The sequence below is a fragment of the Puma concolor genome, chromosome D3, assembly GCF_028749965.1.
Source record: "Puma concolor isolate L17-30 chromosome D3, mPumCon1.1.hap2, whole genome shotgun sequence".
Taxonomy (NCBI): domain Eukaryota; kingdom Metazoa; phylum Chordata; class Mammalia; order Carnivora; family Felidae; genus Puma; species Puma concolor.
In genome coordinates this window covers 86,990,590-87,012,825 of record NC_141678.1, presented here as the reverse complement: position 1 = coordinate 87,012,825, position 22,236 = coordinate 86,990,590, and the positions used below count along the sequence as shown (strand labels likewise).

Genomic DNA, 22,236 nt, shown 5'->3' with positions numbered 1-22,236 from the left:
TAAACTCCAAAAGGATGAAGGACCTGAATGTGAGATAGGAAACCATCAAAACCCTAGAGGAGAAAGCAGGAAAAAACCTCTCTGACCTCAGCCGCAGCAGTTTCCTACTTGACACATCCCCAAAGGCAAGGGAATTAAAAGCAAAAATGAACTATTGGGACCTCATGAAGATAAAAAGCTTCTGCACTGCAAAGTAAACAACCAACAAAACTAAAAGGCAACCAATGGAATGGGAAAAGATATTTGCAAATATATATCAGACAAAGGGTTAGTATCCAAAATCTATAAAGAGCTCACCAAACTCCACACCCGAAAAACAAATAAGCCAGTGAAGAAATGGGCAGAAAACATGAATAGACACTTCTCTAAAGAAGACATCCAGATGGCCAACCAGCACATGGAAAGATGCTCAACGTCACTCCTCATCAGGGAAATACAAATCAAAACCACATTGAGATACCATCTCACGCCAGTCAGAGTGGCTAAAATGAACAAATCAGGAGACTATAGATGCTGGTGAGGATGTGGAGAAACGGGAACCCTCTTGCACTGTTGGTGGGAATGCAAGCTGGTGCAGCTGCTCTGGAAAACAGTGTGGAGGTTCCTCAAAAAATTAAAAATAGATCTACCCTATGACCCAGCAATAGCACTGCTAGGAATTTACCCAAGGGATACAGGAGTGCTGATGCATAGGGGCACTTGTACCCCAGTGTTTATAGCAGCACTTTCAACAATAGCCAAATTATGGAAAGAGGCTAAATGTCCATCAACTGATGAATGGATAAAGAAATTGTGGTTTATATATACAATAGAGTACTACGTGGCAATGAGAAAGAATGAAATATGGCCCTTTGCAGCAACGTGGATGGAACTGGAAAGTGTTATGCTAAGTGAAATAAGTCACAGAGAAAGACAGATACCATATGTTTTCACTCTTATGTGGATCCTGAGAAACTTAACGGAAGACTATGAGGGAGGAGAAGGGGAAAAAAAAGTCAGCGAGGGAGGGAGCCAAAGCATAAGAGACTCCTAAAAACTGAGAATAAACTGAGGGTTGATGGGGGTGGGAGGGCGGGGAGGGTGGGTGATGGACATTGAGGAGGGCACCTTTTGGGATGAGCCCTGGGTGTTGTATGGAAACCAGTTTGACAATAAATTTCATATTAAAAAAACAAAATAAAATAAAACACTTTGATATTATGGAAATTAAAATTTACTGTGTCAAAAAAACCAAAACAAAACCCAGGTTTGTTCATCTCGTCAGTATTTATCAGAGTTGGAGGAAAGGTGGGTGTAATTCAGCCTTTGGTTATTTGGAGCTAAGAATACTATAGTATATATATTTATTTTTATGACTTACTAAATGTGTATCTTGATTGTTTTATTCCTATATAAAATGTAGAAGTTATAGTTATGTTTTATGTAATTTTATTTGATTCAAATGAGGCACTTCTTGTTCAGGATGAAAGGAAAAGATGAAAAGACAAATGCTCTTTAGGTATGGAACATAGTAAAGTAAGTTAAAAGAAAACATCTGTTACCAATGCTTTCTAAAGTCCCACAGGTATATTATTTAAAAAAAAAATGTTTATTTATTTTGAGAGAGAGGGCATGAGCTGGGGAGGGGCAGAGAGAGAAGGAGACAGAGAGAATCCCAAGCTCAGTGTGGACCTCGGCGTAGGGCTTGATCCCACGACCGTGAGATCATGACCTGAGCCGCAATCTAGAGTTAGACGCTTAACTGACCGAGCCACCCAGGCACCCCTCACAGTCGTATTATTTATAATTCTGTGTACTTGATTGAAGTATATGGTACATAGTATGTAATATAAACAACTTAGAATTTTCTTCCCATTTAAAAAAAAATTTTTCCCCAAAAAGAATGCAGTTATTTTTTGAGTTCTTTAGGTGAAGGATTTCATAACAATACCAATTACATTATATCTCTTCTTTTATGTTGTAATATGCAGTATTGACGTGATGTAATACAGGGGACAGGATATTAGCCATATTTGAAGTTAGATGATTCTCAGGCTGAATCCTTGCTTTGTTCATTTGTATGACTTTGGACAAGTTACATAACCTCTTTATAAATCTGTTTGCCCATCTGTAAAATAAGAAAATGCCCATCTTCTAGCTTAATCGAAAAATTAAATGGAGGAATCTTGTTTTCTTTGATTAATAACTATTCCAGCTGTCTTTAATGCTGTTGGTTAATGTAACATTTTCTATTCTTAGTATTGTTAAAAATAATCCTGTTACGTTTCTTTAGTTACATTTTTTCAAAGTTGGGAAACAAGAAAAAATTTAAATAATACTAGTTTTATTTCTCAGCCTATCAAATCGGCAAAGATGACAGCAGTAATAATACTCAGCATTGGCTTGAATGCTGTGATCTTCTCCCACCCCGCATCGTCATGTCTATTGGTGCATGTTTTGTAGAGACAATTTGGCAATATATGTTGAAAACATTAAAACTGTTAAAACTATTTTGATTTAGTAATATCATAGCTTGGAATTCATACACCAGATACAATCTGAGTTGAACACCCTGCTGCACATCTCCATGAAATTAAAAATCACTGATGATTTAGTAGTTGGTGTGGAAATCCTTATGATTGAAAAATAATCAGATGTTAAAATATTGTGTTTAAAGAAATACTGATAACATTATGTTTATTATTTTTTAATTTTTATTTAAAAAATTTTAAATATTTATTTTTGAGAGAGAGAGGCAGCCAGAGCACGAGGGGGAGAGGGCACATAGAGAGGGAGACACAGACTCTGAAGCAGGCTCCAGGCTCTGAGCTGTCAGCACAGAGCCTGATGTGGGGCTTGAACTCACAAACTGTGAGATCATGACCTGAGCTGAAGTTGGAAGCTTACCCAACTGAGCCACCAAGGTGCCCCTGTTTTTTAATTATTTTTTTAATGTTTGTTTATTTTTGAGAGACAGCGTATGAGTGGGGGAGGGGCACAGAGAGAGAGGGAGACACAGAATCCAAAGCAGGCTCCGGGCTCTGAGCTGTCCTGACTTGGGGCTCAAACCCACGAACCGCGAGATCATGACCTGAGCCGAAGTCAGATGCTTAACAGACTGAGCGCCCCAGGTTCCCCAACATTATGTTTAAAAAGGGGTTATCATAGCGGATTTTTTCACTTGGTCTCAGTTTTGTTAAAAATACAGAATTAGAATTCTGTTTATGTTTATTCTCCCACAATGAGGATAGTATACACCAGTCTACTCATAGCAGCTATCTCTGTGAAGTGTGATCATGGGGTTTTTGTTTTTCTCATTGTGCTTCTTTATATTTTCCTCAGTTTTCTGTAATAGATGTGCTGTTCTTCTGTTGAGATAACATATGAAGCACCTTTTGAGTTTAGAGCATCTCTACTAATGCACTAGAGACCCGTACCTACAGGTTAGGTAATATAACTCTTAGGTAATCCAGAATGTGATTTGCAACAAAAATCTTTATAGGAACAACATACAGCTCAATTAGAGAGTAAACATATTTTTTTAATATTATTGTTTAGAGTCCAAACCCACTGTTAGACCTGCTGGTTCTGACGGAGTCACAGGCACGAGAGGAAACAGATGACATCCGGACTGCTGTCAGGCAACAAGTGCAGAAAGAACTGATTGCTCTTTTCAATACCTTGCTGCTCAGCTTCATGGCAGTTACTGACAGGTACCATTTGTGTTGTTGAAGGTTCGGGGACATTCATGTAGAAACTAGTTTCGTTTTGATTTCCAAAGAGTCTTACTTGTTTACTGGTTTCAAATTGAGGAAGCAAGACTTCAGTAGTAATCAGTTGTGGTCTGTTTGTTTTCATTTCAATGAAGTCTCTTGTATAGCCTGATTATAATTTCATACACACACACACACACACACACACTCACACACTCTCTCTCTCTCTCTCTCTCTCTCTCTCTCACATACACACACAGTATTTTACTGTCTCTTGGTCCTCTCTTAATTCTCTATACATGTATCTGAGCAATCATACCCATTTCTGTGACTTTATGACTTTTTTTTTAACTACATAGATGATTTTCCAATGTGTGTCTATAATTCTGACTTAAAATTTTTTTAATTAGATAAAATTTACTATCTTAACCATTTTAAAGTATACAATTGAATCGTTTTGGTGTGTGTACAATGTTGTTCAACTGTCACCATTTAATTCTTTCTTTTCATTACTCTGAAAAGAAACTTTGTACCCTTACCCAAGCCTGTGGCAACCAAGCACTAATTTTTGTCTCTCTGGGAATTTACTTATTCTGTACATTGTATATGAATGGAATCGGACATACATGATCTTTTGTGTCTGATTTCGCATCACGCTTTCAAGCTCCATCCATATTCTAGCACATATCAGTGCTCACTGCTTCCTATGACTGAACAGCAGTCCATGTACAGATAGACCTCATTTTGTTTATCCATTCATCTGGTGGTGGACGTTTGAGTTGTTTCTACCTTTGAGTATTGTGAATAATGCAGCTTTGAACATTTACGTACAAGTTTTTGTGTGAACGCATGTTTTTAGTTCCCCCGTATACACCTATGACTGGACTTGCTGGCTCATGTGGTTACTCTGTGATTATTTTCTTGAAGAAGTGCCGAACTCTTTTCCATAGCAGCTACACCATTTTACATTCCCACCAGCAATGTCAGCAATGTATAAGTCTTCTAATTTCTCTGTGTCCTCTGTAACACTTCTTCTTATGGCCATCCTAGTGGTAGAAACTGGAATCATTTTGGTTTTGATTTTATTTCCCTCATGAAAAATTATGTTCAGCATCCTTTCCTGTGCTTGCTGGTTATTTGTATATCTTCTTTGGAAAAATGTGTAGTCAAGTCTTTTGCCTATTTTTGCATTGGGTTGTTTGTTTTTTTGTTGTTGAGCTGTCTTTTTATATATTCTAGACATCAATATCGTATCGAATATGGGGCGCCGGGGTGGCTCAGTCGGCTAAGGGTCCGACTTTGGCTCAGGTCATGATCTCACAATTCGTGGGTTTGAGCTCTGCGTCAGGCTCTGTGCTGACAGCTCAGAGCCTAGAGCCTGGAGCCTGCTTCACATTCTGGTCTCCTCTCTCTGTTCCTCCCCTGCTCACGCTCTGTTTCTCTCTCTCTCTCTCAATAATAAATAAAAATTAAAAAAATCTTTTTAAAATATCGTATTGAATATGATTTGCAAATTTTTCTCCCATTCTGTAGGTTATATTTTCACTTTTTGGGTAGTGTCCTTTGATGTTTAAAAGTTTTCTATTTGATGAGGTCTTCTTATGCTGCGATCCCAAGTCTCCGCTGGAGGGAAAGACCTGATCCCCCACACATAACATTTGAAACAAACCAAAGTGTCAAATACCCCTAATTCAGTTCAACACCTGACTAGATCTGAAAGCCATTTCTATGAGAAACTATTACGTAATTTGCCCTCAGTAACTTTTTTTTTAAACATTTTATTTTTAAGTAATCTTTATACACAATGTGGGTCTGAAACTCACAACCCTGAGATCAAGAGTCAAATACTCTACCAACTGAGCCAGCCAGGTGCCCCTCAGTAACTCTTGGACGCAAAGGTTTGACATACAATCACAAATGAGGAGAACTATAAAGAAGTAGGAAAATGTCTCCTGTAGTTCAGAGAAAAATATCATTAGAAATAGACCCACAGATGTCAACTATTACAGGAACTTTATTCTTATAAGTTATTATAATATATATTATAATATTATAATATATCATAATTATAATATAATTTATATTATAAATAATATACAATATAGTAAATGTAATTATAATGTATATAATATAAATTATTACTACAAATAATATTTTATGTTTTAAAGTTTATTTTGAGAGGGAGAGGATGAGTGGGGGAGGGGCCAGGAGGGAAGGAGACAGAATCTCAAGCAGGCTGTCAGCACAGAGCCTGACATGGGGCTTGAACTCAGGAACCATGAGATCATGACTTGAGCCGAAATCAAGTTGGATACTTAACTGACTTAACTACCCAGGCACCCCTAAGTAATATTTTAAATATAAATATAATATAATATATATTAGATGAAAATATGGGTAATATTGGTAAAACTATGGAGAATATCAATAGCAGAGAAATGGAGACTACAGTTTTTCAAGTAAAAAATTCATCGCATGGGCTTAATAGTGGGCTAGACACAGTATAAAAGAGGATTAGTAAATTTAGAATACAAGTCAATAAAAATTTCACTAGAGAGGGTCACCTAGGAGCCTTCTGAGGTGATGAGAATGTTTTATATGTTGTTATGCTTGGTGGTTGCATGATTATATACATACATAAATCATGTCATGTATCTATAAGATTCGTGAGTTTTACTACGTACATTGATACCTTATTAAAGTGCTGAAGACAAAAACAGTGAATCCATTGATGGTAGATTCTGTGCAGCTAGACCTGTAATGTGTATAGAATCTCCTGGGGGACTTGTTAAAATATTATCAGCAGCTCAGGAATATACATATTAGGTAAGCACCATAGGTAGTCCTTGGGCTAGACTTTGAGAAACAGCGCTGTGGACTCTTCTTGGATGTTGAGAGGAACTTGCATGGTTATGAGACAAACTGGGTGTGGAGCTTGGGGAATGTTCACAGGGACTAGGAGAGGGAACTGGTGGCGGTTGAACTGGGATTGGTTAGATATCTGCAGAGGCACTATTTCCTTTGGTAGTTTTCTTTTGCAAGCGTTAAGGTAAGAGGGGCAGAAAATGAGAATGACTGGTATGTTAATTTAAAGAACAGAAGAACATTTTTTAATACTGTTGATTAGATTATAGTTGATTCTTGCACAGCCCAGGTTTGAACTACGTGGGTCTATTTATACCTGGATTTTTTTGAATAAATACAGTATAGTACTTTTATGATTTTCTTGATAATATTTTCCTTTACTGGGACAACTGGCTGGCTCAGTCAGTAGAGCATGAAGCTCTTGATCTCAGGGTTTTGAGTTCAGGCCCCACATTGGGCATAGAGCTTACTTAAAAAAAAAAAAAAATAATAATAATGTTTTCTTTCCGCTAGCTTGCCTTTTTGTAAGAATACAGAGTATTATAACAGAAAACATACAAAATGTGTGTTAATTGACTGTTTTATGTTATCAGTAAGGCTTCTGGTCAACAGTTTGCTATTAGTTGAGTTTTTGGAGAGTCACAAAGTATGTGAGGATTTTTGACGGCAGATGGGGTTAGTGCCTCTAACTGTACTTTGTTGTTGGTCGGCTGTACTTTGTTGTTGACCTGTGGGAAATATGAATTTATACAAATAACTTTTAGGCTTTGTTGCAAGTTATATGTGTTTCTAAAACTTTAAAAGCAGTTGGATGTCAGGTGTAGAAGAATTGTGATCTTTAAAAATCATTCAGCTATACTCATAATACTGTAATTCAACTACACATACGATGCTGTAATACTGTAATATTAAAAACATAGTAGTCATCAGTTTTGGAGTCTAAAAATCTGTATAACTGAGGAAATTTCAGATTTTATTCAAGCTTTGTTACACGCTGATACTTCTCCCAGGAATTTCATCTTTGGATCCACGCCTACCTATTAGTTTCAGGGATTTTGTTTCCTAAAAAAAAAATGTTCTCTTGATTGTTTCATGTAAATTATGTGTCAAACTCATTAAAACCTTTTATTTTAGCTTTCTGGGGAAAACAATTTCAGCTAATTAAAAATTCAATTTTTGAATGATTCCAGATGATTAAAAGTATAGGTTTAATATATGCCAATTTAACTCATTTAAAGTATGCATTTAATTTTCCATTCTAATTTTTGGTTTTATTTTTGGGTACCAATACCAATATCACTTATCTCTTTTTCAGTGTAATTGTTACTGGTCTTTCACCTCATATTTTAACTATGTTTTCCTTGAAAAGCCTTGTTTTGAGACCGCCATTTCTCCTGGTTCGTATTTTTCTGACATACTAAGTTGTTAGTGACTCTCTGCCATCAGTAAGTTAACCCATTAGCCCATCACACTTGTTCTCTTGTTGATTTTTTTCTTCCTTGCTTTACATACACAGGAAGTGCTTGGAACTTCTTCACGTTTTCCAGACACAGCTGGCTCTGAGACTGCTCCAGAGCCTGAGAGTCACTGATGCCCCTCACTTCTATGGCCTGCCTTCCCTCGAGAGGACCTTACGAGGGATGGCTCACCTCACGGCATCTCCGGGATGGAGCTCACACTCTCCTCTCACAAAGCCATTTGAAATTTGTGTCAAGTACTTGTCAGGTCTTCTTGAAGTAAGTAAAAATAACCAGTGACTGTAACTAAATAGTAACAACCCCAAAGAATAGCTATTTACTATTTATTGATCGTTCCCTTTGTGCCAGGCATGGTATTTTTTTTTATTTAAAAAAATTATTTTTTATGTTTTTTCATTTTTGAAGGACAGAGAGAGACAGAGCACAAGCAGGGGTGGGGCGGAGAGAGAGGGGGACACAGAATCTGAAGCAGGCTCCAGGCTTTCAGCACAGAGCCTCGAACTCACGAACTGTGAGATCATGACCTGAGCCGAAGTCAGATGCTCAACCAACTGAGCCACCCAGGCGCCCCTATGCCGGGCACAGTGTTAGGTGCATTCTGTGTATCAGTATATTTAATGTAGATTATTCTGCAGTATTCCTATGACTCATTATAATGTGTTAAGTGTTTTAATGATTTTTATTAATAAATATGTAAGATCACTTTTAGAGTACACTCATTTTCAAGAAGAATAAACTAAGGCTTACATTTAAGTCCCCTCATTAGGTAATATATTCACTTATGTTGTCTATCCTTTTTATCTGTGAAATACAGCACATATGTGGAGATTACACAGAACATACATAGCTCAGGCATCACATAGTGAACCTGCCTGATCCAGGCATTGCCAGCACCCAGGGAACATTTGCCATCCCCCTTTTTGAGCTCTTCTCTCCTGAAAGGTAGTTGTTACTTTGAGTTTATGGTAATCATTCTTTACTTTTCTTGGTAATCTTACCACTTAATTATGCGTACATGTTTGCAACAATTCCTGATTTTTTAAGTTTTGTAAAATGGAATCATATGACTGCTTTCTGTCATCAGTATGCATCTGAGACTTGTTCATCCTGCTTCCTGTAGGTAGAGTTAGTTTACTTGTCCAGTGTTCACTACGCTACAGTGTTGAAAGATATTTTGGTTTTTTTATTTTAATGGAGAGCCATTTTGGATCCTGCTTCAATGAATATTCTTGTCTCTCAGTGAAAATGAATTTTTGATAGTTGATTTTCTAACTATTGTTGAATGTGTAGAAGTGTACTCAGTTTTTACATATGAGCCATCTACCCAGCAATCCTTGTTTCCAAACTCAAAGGAAAGGCCTTTAATTTTTCACCTCTCACTGTGCTGTTTATGGTAGTTTTTTTCAATTAAGTAAAGAAAAGTAAGTTTCCTTTTAGTCTTGTTTTACCAAGGTGTTTTTTTTTTTTTTTTTTTAATAACAAATGTATAATGCTTTTTCTGTATCTTTTAAGATAAACGTGATTTTTTTTCCCTCTGTATTCCATTAAGGTGATGGATTAGATTGATTCATTTAAAAATTTTAAACATCCTTGCACTTCTGGGAGAATTTCAACTTAGGTTGTGATGTACTATTCCTTTTATACATTAACAGATTTAGTTTGTTAATGTTTTTAGAATTCTACCAATTTTCTTATGCAGAAAATGGTTTTATAATGACTGCATCTGTCTTCTTTCTCAGGAAACTTTTGTCAGGTTTTAATATCAAAATTAATCCATCTTTATATGTATAAATTATTTTTATGTAACTCTTATTTCCTTTTGAAATAGTTGATTGGAATTGGTGGTATTTAATGCTTAAATGTCTAGTAGAATTTGATGATGAAGCAATTCAGACCTGGAGTTTTCTTTTGGGAAAGATTGTAAATGAATTGAATTTTTTAAATCTAGAATTTTGAGATTTTTAATTTTTGGTGTCAGTAAGTTATGTTTTTCTAGTATTTTATCTAAAGTTTTGAATTCCTAGCCCTAAGATTATTCATCAAATCATCTTATTCTTTAAATGTCTGTCAGATCTAGAGGGAGGTCCCATTTCATTCGAGGTATTAAACTATTCTTTCCTCTAGTTCTCTTGATTGGTCTTACTGTGTGTTTGTATGTTTTATTATTATCATTCTTTTCAAAGAATGAACGGTGGACTTTGTTGATCCTCCCTTTAATGTTTTCCCCCATTTCATTAATTTCTCTTTAAGCTTATTTCTTTCTCCTTTTGTTTTAATTTATGGCTTTTTTGTGATAATCTTATTTCACTGATTTTTTTAAAAATGTATTCTCAAGTATTTTTAGCTCTAATTACCTTCTAGGCATGGCCTTAACATTATCTCACACGTTGTGATATGCCCCATTTTCATCATTTGGGTCAGTATAGTTTTAGTATGATGTCATAAATATAGCAATGACGTAGTTCTACATAGTCCTGTTAGAGAAGAGCTTCCCCAGGGTTCCCTGCCAACCTTGCATTTTATGCACGCCGTCCACAGAGGCAAGGCCTAATCACAGCTTATCTGAGTCTTGCAGAGCTTCCTCTGATCCTTCTGGAACATGAGAACATGGGAGGCTTGTGAGGAACTGCTACAAGACTGTTTCTTACTTGCTTCACTCTTCCTGGGATGTCTGTCACGAGCCTGTTTCTTACTACCTCCTGGGTTCTGATGAGTGAGGCTTTCTGCCTCAGTTCTCTTGCAGGATAGCTGCAGTCTGTAAGCAGCTCGGCTGCAGCGGGGCCTGGGCTCCTCCGCAGAGTGCCCTGCTGTCTGCATTGCTGTCATCTGGCCCCCCTGTGTCAGTGTCACCCTGCGAAAGAGACTGGGAGCTGGCGCTTTGGCTACTGTTGCTTTTGTTTTTAACGTTAAGTAATAACCTGTCTGAATCTAAAAATGACTCATTGTTTCCTTATTGACCAAATCTGTCAGCATTGCTTGTCTTAAAAGGTTCGGTGATAGTCAAGGTCGAATGATAGTCAGAGGTTGGGCTCTTTAATTGTATTAGGACGTCAGCAAAGCCTCTTCGAGGAGGCAGTGTTAGATTTTCAGAGATGAATGGTTGATATCATGGGCATTCTAGACATGGGATGCTTCAACCAACTTGTATCCATAACTTCCTATTCTTTTTTTTTTTTTTTTGGAACGCACTTGCCAGTATTTAATAAACCTTCTTCCATGTGGCTTCAGGCCTTCACGCTGACAGGCTGTTTGGGGAGCTTGCCCTTCCCCCAGACTTTGCAGTAGCCCCATCGCACCACATCGGTTATGGGAGCAGCTCCCGTCTTGTTTTTGGCAGCATTTGCCTGTGTCTGCTCACTGACCAACGTCCAGGGTTTATCGAGGTTGACAGTTGGGCAGAAGCTCTGGCTCCTCTTTAAGTGGTAATGCCTCGTGCCAACCGAATGATATTTGTTGATGTGGATCCTGTGGAGATGCCACCAGCACTCCCCTGGTCTCCGGGGTGCTTCCGGTGCTTGCTGATGCAACCGTGGCCGTGGCTCACGTGGCCCCGAAGTTTCTGGGTCTTCCCCAGTCTGGATGGCACGTCAGCAGCCATTCCTCTTTATGCTGTGTGCTCCCACCTGCAGTCACACAGTCTGCCTGCCACCAGATACTCCTTTAAAAGCTGAAACCTTACAACCCAAAGCTCTCTATCAAGTGCATAAGGAGTTTTGTAATCTTGCATTTTGAATCTTACATCAGTTTTAGTTTTCCCCCCACATCTCTGAAGTTTCAGTTTTATTTGGCCCATTTCACTAAATAAAACTTATTTTATTTTATTTATTTATTTTTAACGTTTATTTATTTTTGAGACAGAGAGAGACAGAGCATGAACAGGGGAGGGGCAGAGAGAGAGGGAGACACAGACTCTGAAACAGGCTCCAGGCTCTGAGCGGTCAGCACAGAGCCCGACACGGGGCTCGAACTCACGGACCGTGAGATCATGACCTGAGCCGAAGTCAGACGCTTAACCGACCGAGCCACCCAGGCGCCCCAATAAAACTTATTTTAAAAGTCTATTTCTTCATATAATTTCTTCTCTTTTCAGATGGCAGTCTGTATACAGAGTTTAAGATCTCTCTTATTCATTTACCTTCCTTTAGGAAGTCTTTTCTTATCTTCCAGACATACACACTCAGGGAAGAGTGACCGGCCTCTTCCTAGGTTGTATACCTGTAACAGTTTATATATGCCATTATTATGGTGCTTAAGACATTGTATCTCTATTTTGTTTTACGCGTTGATCTGTTGTTAGACTGTAAGCTTGTGGGAATCACCTTTGTATCATTTCCACTAACCCATAGCTTCCCATTATCCTAACATAGTGATTGGCACATATTGTTGAAATAACAACTAATTTAATTTATATGTATCTTACATGTGGTTTTAAATTAGAATACAGTTTGAGTAATATTGAAATGTGATTTAAATGAATATAAATTATGTGTGTTTAATTTTTGTGCTTTCATCATTAAATCATGCTTTAGGTGATGTTTGTATATTCAGCTGTAAACCATGCTTCAGATGATATTAACTAGAATTTATCTCAAAAGTATATCTTACTTTGTTAAAAAAGATTTCAAAATCCTAAATACTCTTATATGTACTATAAAATTGAATATGAATTTGAGTGTAGCTGTTTTAATTGAATAAACTTTTTTTCTGGAATAATTATAAATGCTAAAAAAGTACACATGGTCAGTGTATGATGAGTTATTCTAACCTTCAAGGTGTCATAACACAGAATTTATACATTCATACAGAAATGGATGAATTTTTAGAACAGTTATGTTAGCTTAAAGACCTTATTGTAGTATTTTTTAAAAAGTCAGATCCTCTAATGCATTTAAAATATAATTCAGTATACAAGTACCTAATTTATAGCATTGTGTGTAATGTGATTTGTATATACTCCATTTATAAACCTTTTGGAACTCATCTCCTCTATGAAGTGACTTACCTGTTTCCAATCAGGGATATATGTGAGGGTTGAGTACAGCAGTGACTGAAGAAGTTAGGTGTTAACATTGTTTATATTTGGAAACTATTGGGAGTGCTTTTGTTTTTGAAACTGTGTAAGATTCAGATCACACGTTGTGTTTCAAATACCAGGAATTAAAAGGAGCTTTCTATGGTATTGGAGAACAAAAGGGTTTCTTAGTTCTAGGTGAGAAATTGAGGCAAATGTATTAGCTAAGGAGTAGATAAAAAAGTACAATCCCTGTTTTAGAATGTTCCACAGTTAAGAAAAACTTGGTTAGCAAATCTTGATTTGGTATAAACAGAGGAGTATACTTCATGCTTTACACGTCTTGGGAAGAAAATCTTTTTGTCTTCACATTAAGTGACAGGAAAATAATATGAAGAAATCTGTCACTTGTTAGACATTGTGGCAGAGTCCCATTAAATCTTACTTGGGACCTTTTGCATAGTTAAATAATTAGTAAACATTTAGATTTATTTTCCTACTAAAGAATCAAGTAAGGCTTATGTGAATAGACATTGAAACAAAGTCATTGTTGGTCCAAATGATTTGCTTTATAGTTTCTCACTAAAGCGGACTCCTTTTCAGAAGGGAGCTGTATTTCTAGTATAGGTATTTTGTTTTGCATAGTGAAAATAGAATGGGAATATTTGCTTTTCGTGGTTGAGAAATGAGGCTTTTAAACTAAGCATGATACATTATGATAAGTGCATAAACTGTGATAATTAAATTCTTAAAACCAGACAGATAGAGTATAATTCCACAGATATGACCAAAAGGTCAGATTGAAAGGAAATAATCCCTAAATTCTTGGCTTGTCACTTACCAACTGGGTATGAAACCATCATACTGTAGCTGTCTCCAGTGACTTAGCGGAAGACAAGAAGGGCTTGAATCATTCAAGTGTCTTATTCTTAAGATAGTCCCTTAAAGTTTTAAACTTTTAATTATGAAAACTTTCAAACGTACACACATGAGTGTGTAGTAGAGCAAAGCCCGTCACCTATAATTTCAGCTCCTGGACAATCTTGGGTTATTTTTCAGACATCATGTATAATTATTTGGTTTATGAAAATTCTGATGAAACATACAAATCCCATATTATCTATGAATAAATTGCTTCTGTTAAATAAGCTATACCTATCATGATTTATTATTTGTGCCATCTTTTTTAAAAAAAAATTTTTTAGCGTTTATTCATTTTTGGAAAGACAGAGACAGAGTGCGAGTGGGGGAGGGGCAGAGAGAGAGGGAGACACAGAATCCGAAGCAGGCTCCAGACCCTGAGCTGTCAGCACAGAGCCTGACGCAGGGCTCGAACTCACAGACTGTGAGATCATGACCTGAGCCAAAGTCAGATGCTTAACCAACCGAGCCACCCAGGCACCTCAATTTGTGCCATCTTTTTGAAATAATCTGCTGCATGAACTGAAAAGTAGTCTCTATTTTAAGACAAAATGACTTACTTTAAAGGATTCTGTGATGGATAAAGGCATCCAGAGTCCTTGGGTGAATGAACTGAAATACTTGACATTGTATTGGTCAGATAATAGGTAGTTTCGATTGTTTTGACTCAAAACAGATTTTTCTTTTATAGTATGTTGGCACTTAAATATAGTTAGCATTCCTTTTCTTACTAAAATTTTGTGAATTATAAGTGGTCTTTTGTCACTTTGAATATTTGTCTTAAATGTTTATTTATTTATTTATTTTTTTAAGAGAGAGAGAGAGAGACAGAAAAAGTGTGCGGGCATAGTTGGGGAGGGGCAGAGAGAAACAGAGGGAGACAGACTGCTTCAGACAGAGCAGGGCCTATTGTGGGGCTCAGACCTACAAATTGTGAGATAATGAATTGAGCTGAAATCAAGAGTCAGGTGCTTAACTGACTGAGCCACCCAGGTGCCCCCTAAGTGTATTTTTTAAATAAGATGTTGTAAACTCTTTTACTTAAAGGATACTGTATCATTTGGAAAATGCATGAGCATATTCTAAATTACAAAAGTCTTCTAGGAGGATACTACACATCTTTGTACAAGTTCCAAAGGGAGAAAATTTTAAAGTAAGAATATTTATTTTAATTGTAGTAACACAAAACCTAAAGTATACCATCTTAACTATTTTTAAATGTATAAACTAAGAATGTTGTATATACTTTATGTGGTTAAGATTCAAATCAGACAAGTTAGTAGAGAATTATGTATTTGTTTTTATATACCACTCAGAGCAAAGTCACCATAATATTGTTTGTGCTTTTTCAGGTCATTACTTCTTTTTACGTGGAGCGTGGAGGAAATGCGATGTCCTTTATGGGAAAAGGGGTCACCAAGAGCACAATTCTTTGCTTGCTTCACTTATCCCACGAGATGATGGCCCAAGCCCAGAGCTCGGTGAGAGCATCAGAAGCCTCCTGTCTTCTCAACAGTTGCTAGACAAGGAATGTGCTGTGTCTCACACGTTTCAAGCCTATATGAAAATATCTCATTTGATTTTTCTTCTTAGGAGACAGAAATGACTTCTGACTGAGATGTTTCTTAGAAGTTGTGTATTACACAAATCTGAATTTTATTTGAAATACATTTTGATTGAAATCTGGCTCTAGAGAACTACATTTTGTCTAAATCATGGGGGAGGTAGTTGTTTTGAAGACAAGTTGTTTTGTTTAACTTTTTAAGTAGAAACCGAGATTTTTGTTTGCCTTGTTTTGGTTAAATACTAAATTAAAGCCAAGTCTTAAGTACATTTTAACTTTGTTTTGAGTAAAAACATTTTTAAATGTAAAAATTACTTTAAACATTTTCTGTTGTATTCCTAGAGCCTTACCTAATGTGTCTCTGTTCCTTTTGTTCGTTCTAGGAGTGGATGTCCCTCTGGTTCTTGCCTCTGGGGAGTCACAGCGAAGACCAGGCCCCTACTCAGCAAGGATTGGCTTGGTTGATTCCATTATGGGTTGATCGAGACCCAGAAGTTAGTGTGAAGGAAAATGGAGTCCATTATGTGTAGATTAAAAACAAGTGAAACAAACAAATATATACATATACGTATATGTATACATATACGTATACGTATATGTATATATTTGTGTTTTCCAAAATGAGATTATTTTAGTGACTGTACCTTCAGCTGTTTACTCTGTCCTAGTCAGTTTGGGCTGCCGTAACAAAATACCATAAACGAGGTGGCTCAGAAAACAAATGTATTTTCTTATAGTTCTGGAGGCTAGAAATCTGAGATTAGGTGTCAATAATGTTGGGTTCTGGTGAGGGCTCTCCTTTCTGGCTTACAGACAGCTGCCTTCTCACCGTGTGCTCATGTGACCTTCCTCCTCTTATGAGGCCACCAATCCTATCAGATTAGGACCCCACCTTTATGACCTCATTTAACTTTAATTACATCCTAAAAGCTCTGTCATCAGGTTTAGGTATATTAGGGGTTAGGGCTTCAACATAGGAATTTAGAGGGGATACATTTCAGTTAGTTCATAGCAGACCCTCTTCAATCACACTCATTAGAGTACAGATTAAAAATAGAAAAAAAAAAAAGGATTATAGAAACTTTCACTTTTAGAGAGAACAGTGAAAAATTATTGGAGAAGCCCAGCCATTTTCAAAGAATTTAGAAGGATAGCTGCCAAGTGATATTTGTGTGTCATTTAATAGAACAGTACGATTATGGCGCAAAATTTTATGTTATTAATAAATTTTCCAGTTGTAGCCATTTGTCCACTTACCTCTTTTTTAAAACCACTTTATTAGGTATGATTGACATGGAAAATCTGTACATATTTAATATGTACAAATTCATGAATTTGGAGATAAGTGTATACTTCTGAAATCATTACCACAATTGTGCTGTAAACATATCCTTCACCTACAGAAGTTACTTCTTGTCCTCTTATTTATTTTTGTGATTAGAACACTGACCATAAGATCTACCCTCCTAGCAAATTTTTAAGTATCTGATACAGTACTCTTAACTATGGGCACCGTCCATTAACTTCAAACAAGAAATGATTATATTCTGTTACAATAAAAACCTTGGTTTTTAGAAACATTATTTGGTCTGAACATACAGGTTCTATTCTTTATATACATCAGACTTGTTTGCTTGACCATGTGATGACCACATTGTTTTTTGCTATCCTGTAGCTTCCAGTGAAACTGTTTTAGAATAAGAATTCAGAAGTCAACCAAAATGCATAGCTCACACAGCAGTGGTACTGTGGCAAACATATTACAGCACATTAATCTTATTTGAAACATTTTTCTTTTACAGTAATTTTGGGGAAAATACTAAATGCTTTAGGGAAAAACAGTTCAGTTATTTCTTTTTGCAAAGAAGTTTCAAAAAGGTTAAAGCCATTTATTTGCAAGAAGCACTAATAGGGATGGAGAAGAAAATAATAGATAACCTCTTTAAAAATGAGGAATAAACAGGAATCATGTTCATAAAAAAATGTGTAAGCACTCTGTGCTCTCCTAGAAAGAGGCTTGTGAGCTATAATTTTTATTCTTATTTGTACCTGGTTTTGACTTTCTGTGACATTTGCTTTTATTGAACTTTTCTATATTGCTTGTTTGATGGAATAGGATTTTTATTCATTCATAAATTTATAGGACACTGTTTTCTATAAGTGTCTTATAATTTAGGATCGTCAAGACAGTGTCATAAAAGCATGATATTTTACGTACCAGAGAAATTAAGAGTTCATGTTAAGGAATTGGGTTCTTTGGTTTGAATTTTCTTTAATCTGAACAGGTGAGGTTCACTTCACTGGGATTAGGATCGGCACTGACCACCCTTGAAACAGGTTGTGTGGCCTTGGCAAACAGCTGTCAGAACATTTCTGGTGGGCTCTGGGGGACTGTGGTGAACATTCTTCTGGACCAGTCGGAATGCAGTGTGGTGCGCAGGGAGGTATGCCTGTCCGCCTAGCACCTCGTCCCCATTCAGCCTTAGAAACTCACGGTCGTATGGTCTTTGTAAACCATACTCTCTTGGGAATGACTTATCAGTGGTGTCCTCTATGTTGTGGACTGATTGCTGGCCATTATCTTTCGTACCTGCAAATAAAACCTCAAATAAAATACTAGTAGAGAATAAAAAAGATACTAATTCACAGTAAATACTGGAGTCCTTTATTTTGAGAAGACCAAAGTAGAATTTGTTATATTTTTATATGAATTCTTTTATATTATCATACCTTAAAAGGTAGTTCATGGGAAAAAAGTTATTTTCATATTACCTCAGGGCATGAATCTCTAATATCTATAGATAGAGCTTTACTTAAGATGAATGGCTGTCAGATAACTCTGTAGTAGTTATCATATATGAGAGGAAAAGTAAACCCTATTTTAATTCTTTCTAAATAATTTGTGGCTTCATTTTATTGCCGCTTTTATTGAAATGATTGATGCAATCTTTTTTAATGTTTATTTATTCTGAGAGAGAGAGAGAGCATGCACAAAGGGAGCTTGAGCGGGGGAGGGGCAGAGGGAGGGGGAAAGAATCCCAAGCAGGTTCTGAGCTGTTACGGCAGAGCCCAATATGGGGCTCAGTTTCATAAACCGTGAGATCATGACCTGAGCTGAAATCAAGAGTCGGGCGCTCAACCAGCTGAGCCACCCACGTGCCCCTCGATGCAAATATTTTTAAATTTTTTTTTTTTTCAACGTTTATTTATTTTTGGGACAGAGAGAGACAGAGCATGAACGGGGGAGGGGCAGAGAGAGAGGGAGACACAGAATCAGAAACAGGCTCCAGGCTCTGAGCCATCAGCCCAGAGCCTGACGCGGGGCTCGAACTCACGGACCGTGAGATCGTGACCTGGCTGAAGTCGGACGCTTAACCGACTGCGCCACCCAGGCGCCCCTCGATGCAAATATTTTTAAAAACAGTGATGCAAGAGTGATCTGAGTCTTGTGAAGAAAACAGTAGCTCCAGGGCCCACCATTTGCCAGTTCCCAGTTCCAAAATCCAAATGCTGTAGTTTTCTTGCTGTTTTTTTAAAATTTTTTTTTTTTCAACGTTTATTTATTTTTGGGACAGAGAGAGACAGAGCATGAACGGGGGAGGGGCAGAGAGAGAGGGAGACACAGAATCGGAAACAGGCTCCAGGCTCTGAGCCATCAGCCCAGAGCCCGACGTGGGGCTCGAACTCCCGGACCGCAAGATCGTGACCTGGCTGAAGTCGGTCACTTAACCGACTGCGCCACCCAGGCGCCCCATTTTTCTTGCTGTTTTTAAGTAGTAATGCTTAATCTCGTAGCTTCCTCTTGATTCACCAACTTTAAAGATATCTATTGACTTCAAGTTAAGACGGTCACAAATTTCACTCTCTTTGGATCCCCTCTGTTACCCCCGTTATTCACCCCTCATACCACAATCTTTCACTGTATACATAATCAGTGTTCATGTTAGTACCATTATTTAATTTGACCATCTTAAGGACCTAGAAGGTAAAGTTGGACATTTGTGGTTTGTGTTTCTAGTTGGGACTTTTTTATTGAGAACAGCTTGTATGAGAGGGATAGTCGGGGGGGGGGGGGGGGGAAGGGAAGGATGTGTGTGTGTGTGTGTGTGTAAGGAAATAATAGAAGTGTGAAAGTGTATTTCTTAACTGCTACCAGAACAGTTTATATTTTATAGATCATTTTTTTGGAAAAATAAAATTCTGAAATAGGAAAAAATATATTTCCTGATGAAATAATTTCCTTCACTGTTAGGTCATCATATAACAAGAAATGGGCTTGGCAAATTCTCATAATGATGTCTCAGTATATGCAGTTGCCCAGTGATATGGTTTTTATTATTAAATTCGATATATTGGTTATTTCAGAGATGACAGCAAGATGGCAGTATTGACATTTTCTTTTTTTTATTTTAGGCTGCATTTATTCTTCAGAATCTCCTTGTAATTCCAATGCCTTCAATAATTTTAAAGGATTATACTTGGCAGGTGGGTAACTTTAAACAGTTATCAAGCTGGTAGATATTTGAGATTAATTGATGATTAAATTTCAGCATATATATACATATATACACATATATTGTCACTGATGAAACTTTATGGCAACAGGACCTCTTAAAAGAGAATTTGGAAGGGGTGCCTGGGTGGCCCAGTCAGTTGAGTGTCTGACTCTTGATTTCGGCTCAGGTCATGATCTTACGGTTTGTGGGATCGAGCCCCATTTAGAGTGTGGAGCCTGCTTTGGATCCTCTCTCTCCCTGTCTCTCTGCTCCTCCCCTGCTCATGCTGTCTCTCTTTCTTTCTCAAAATAAATAAATGAACTTAAAAAAAAATGTAGAATTTTTTTTTTTGTGCTTGATCAGATTTACAAATCCTTTTCCATAACGTTAAAAATAATTTTGAGCAGAAATAATAGATGACATGTTTACCATGTACAGAAACATTAATAGCTAATATAGAGCTTATTATGCATTCTTCTAGGAGCTTAACATTATTTAACTTAATATTTAACTTGTGTAATTGAGTTGTGGGCCACTAATATCCTCATTCTGTAGATTAAGAAGCTTTCACACAGAGGGTTTAAATAACTTGCCCTGAATCACACCTTTGCTTTGAGTCTAGCTGGTCTCATACCCACCCAGTATACACCTCTATAATTTAATAGTTATACACAAAATTATTTATACTTAGGTATGTGTTACTGTTAACATTTTTTTTTTTTTTTAACCTTTTCTGGGTTAGTGCAGTTAAGGTCATAATTTGTCTTTCTTTGGTTCTTACTGGATTAATATTTTGTTTCATGTTCTGAATGTTGAGTCTAGTAGTACCTAGCTTTTTTGCAGCCTGCTGCTTTTTAGATGATTTGGAGGATAGAAAAACGGTATCACTGGGGAGGTAAGATGTGCTGTTTCTCTGTGTGTTTGTTAATCACACTATTGTACCTCACTCTCCAGGATCCTAGACAAATCTGAGGTTTCTTTTGAAATTTTTGTTAGAACATATCTTTGGAGGAATTGCTGAATCCACTTGAGCCTTTGTGAAGACAGCTTTTCAGGCAGTGATGTGAAGTGTGGATCCAGGTGGTTGTTAAGGCCCACATCTCATTAAACTCTTGGAAGGTTCACTTTTCCACACTTGACACACCCAGCTTAACTCTGCCAGTTATGGAGGATCCCACGCCACTTTCCCACTTGTTCTTGTAATTTGTTTAACACTGCCTTCTCATCCTGGTTGCTTATTCACCATCTGCCTCGTAATAAAACCATAGGAGACAAAACTGGAAAGAATACACAGAATTAATATTTATGTTACTGGTGTAGTAGTTTTGATGCTTGTTATCCAATAACTAGATTTTAAGAGGTGTAGTTCTTGGCTCAAATGCAAATCACCACTAGTCCCGTTGTTAAACGAGCGACACTTGTGTATTATAAGCTTGGTAATGTAATGCCATCGAATTTTTTATTATTGAAATAGCTATAATATAAAAGCTAGAGTAATACTACTTCTGGGTCCTATTGGAGCTCATGGGACATTTTATTATACTACAGAAGCATGTGTAGATGTTCACATTTTTCTCATACAAGTTAAATAGGGCACAGTTCTTTTGTCTTGCTAGTGACCATGCTTACTGCATGGTTTTGTTATTCTCCATGTTTTTATCACGGAATTAATTTTCTACTACAAAGTTGAAAATAGTGCTTAGAATGAGCTTTTGGGCTCTTCTGCCAGAATCTGAAATTCTGAGAGCTGCTCCAATCCAAAATAGTATTTGATAATGAAACTTTTGCTAGTCTTTAGCAAAATTAGGAAAATAAGTCTAATTTTTTTGTGTTTGTAATAAACTTAGATTTTCTTCTTGTTCTTGGTTATTATTTTTGGTTTCTAAGTGTCCTCATTTAGCGTTATGATTGGTTGGTAGCCTTATATTTGTCCCCCAACATTTTAAAAGTTTAGTGGTACTTTATTAAAAAAATTTTTGGGGCGCCTGGGTGGCGCAGTCAGTTAAGCGTCCGACTTCAACCAGGTCACGATCTCGCGGTCCGTGAGTTCGAGCCCCGCGTCGGGCTCTGGGCTGACGGCTCGGAGCCTGGAGCCTGTTTCCGATTCTGTGTCTCCCTCTCTCTCTGCCCCTCCCCCGTTCATGCTCTGTCTCTCTCTGTCCCCAAAATAAATAAACGTTGAAAAAAAAAAATTAAAAAAAAAAAAATT

General features: G+C 37.1%; 1 protein-coding gene across 5 annotated transcripts in view; it reads left to right on the top strand.

The window, feature by feature from the left end:
* The window catches only part of RTTN (rotatin), a 163,872-nt gene that overhangs the window by 73,560 nt on the left and 68,076 nt on the right, over positions 1–22,236 (top strand). For all 5 annotated transcript variants that reach the window (XM_086683207.1, XM_086683208.1, XM_025931071.2 and 2 more), the window contains 6 exons: positions 3,538–3,692; positions 8,074–8,293; positions 15,320–15,448; positions 15,915–16,025; positions 17,817–17,975; positions 19,945–20,016. In XM_086683207.1, coding sequence (XP_086539333.1) covers positions 3,538–3,692; positions 8,074–8,293; positions 15,320–15,448; positions 15,915–16,025; positions 17,817–17,975; positions 19,945–20,016 — 846 coding nt within the window. The remainder of the gene's footprint in view (positions 1–3,537; positions 3,693–8,073; positions 8,294–15,319; positions 15,449–15,914; positions 16,026–17,816; positions 17,976–19,944; positions 20,017–22,236) is intronic.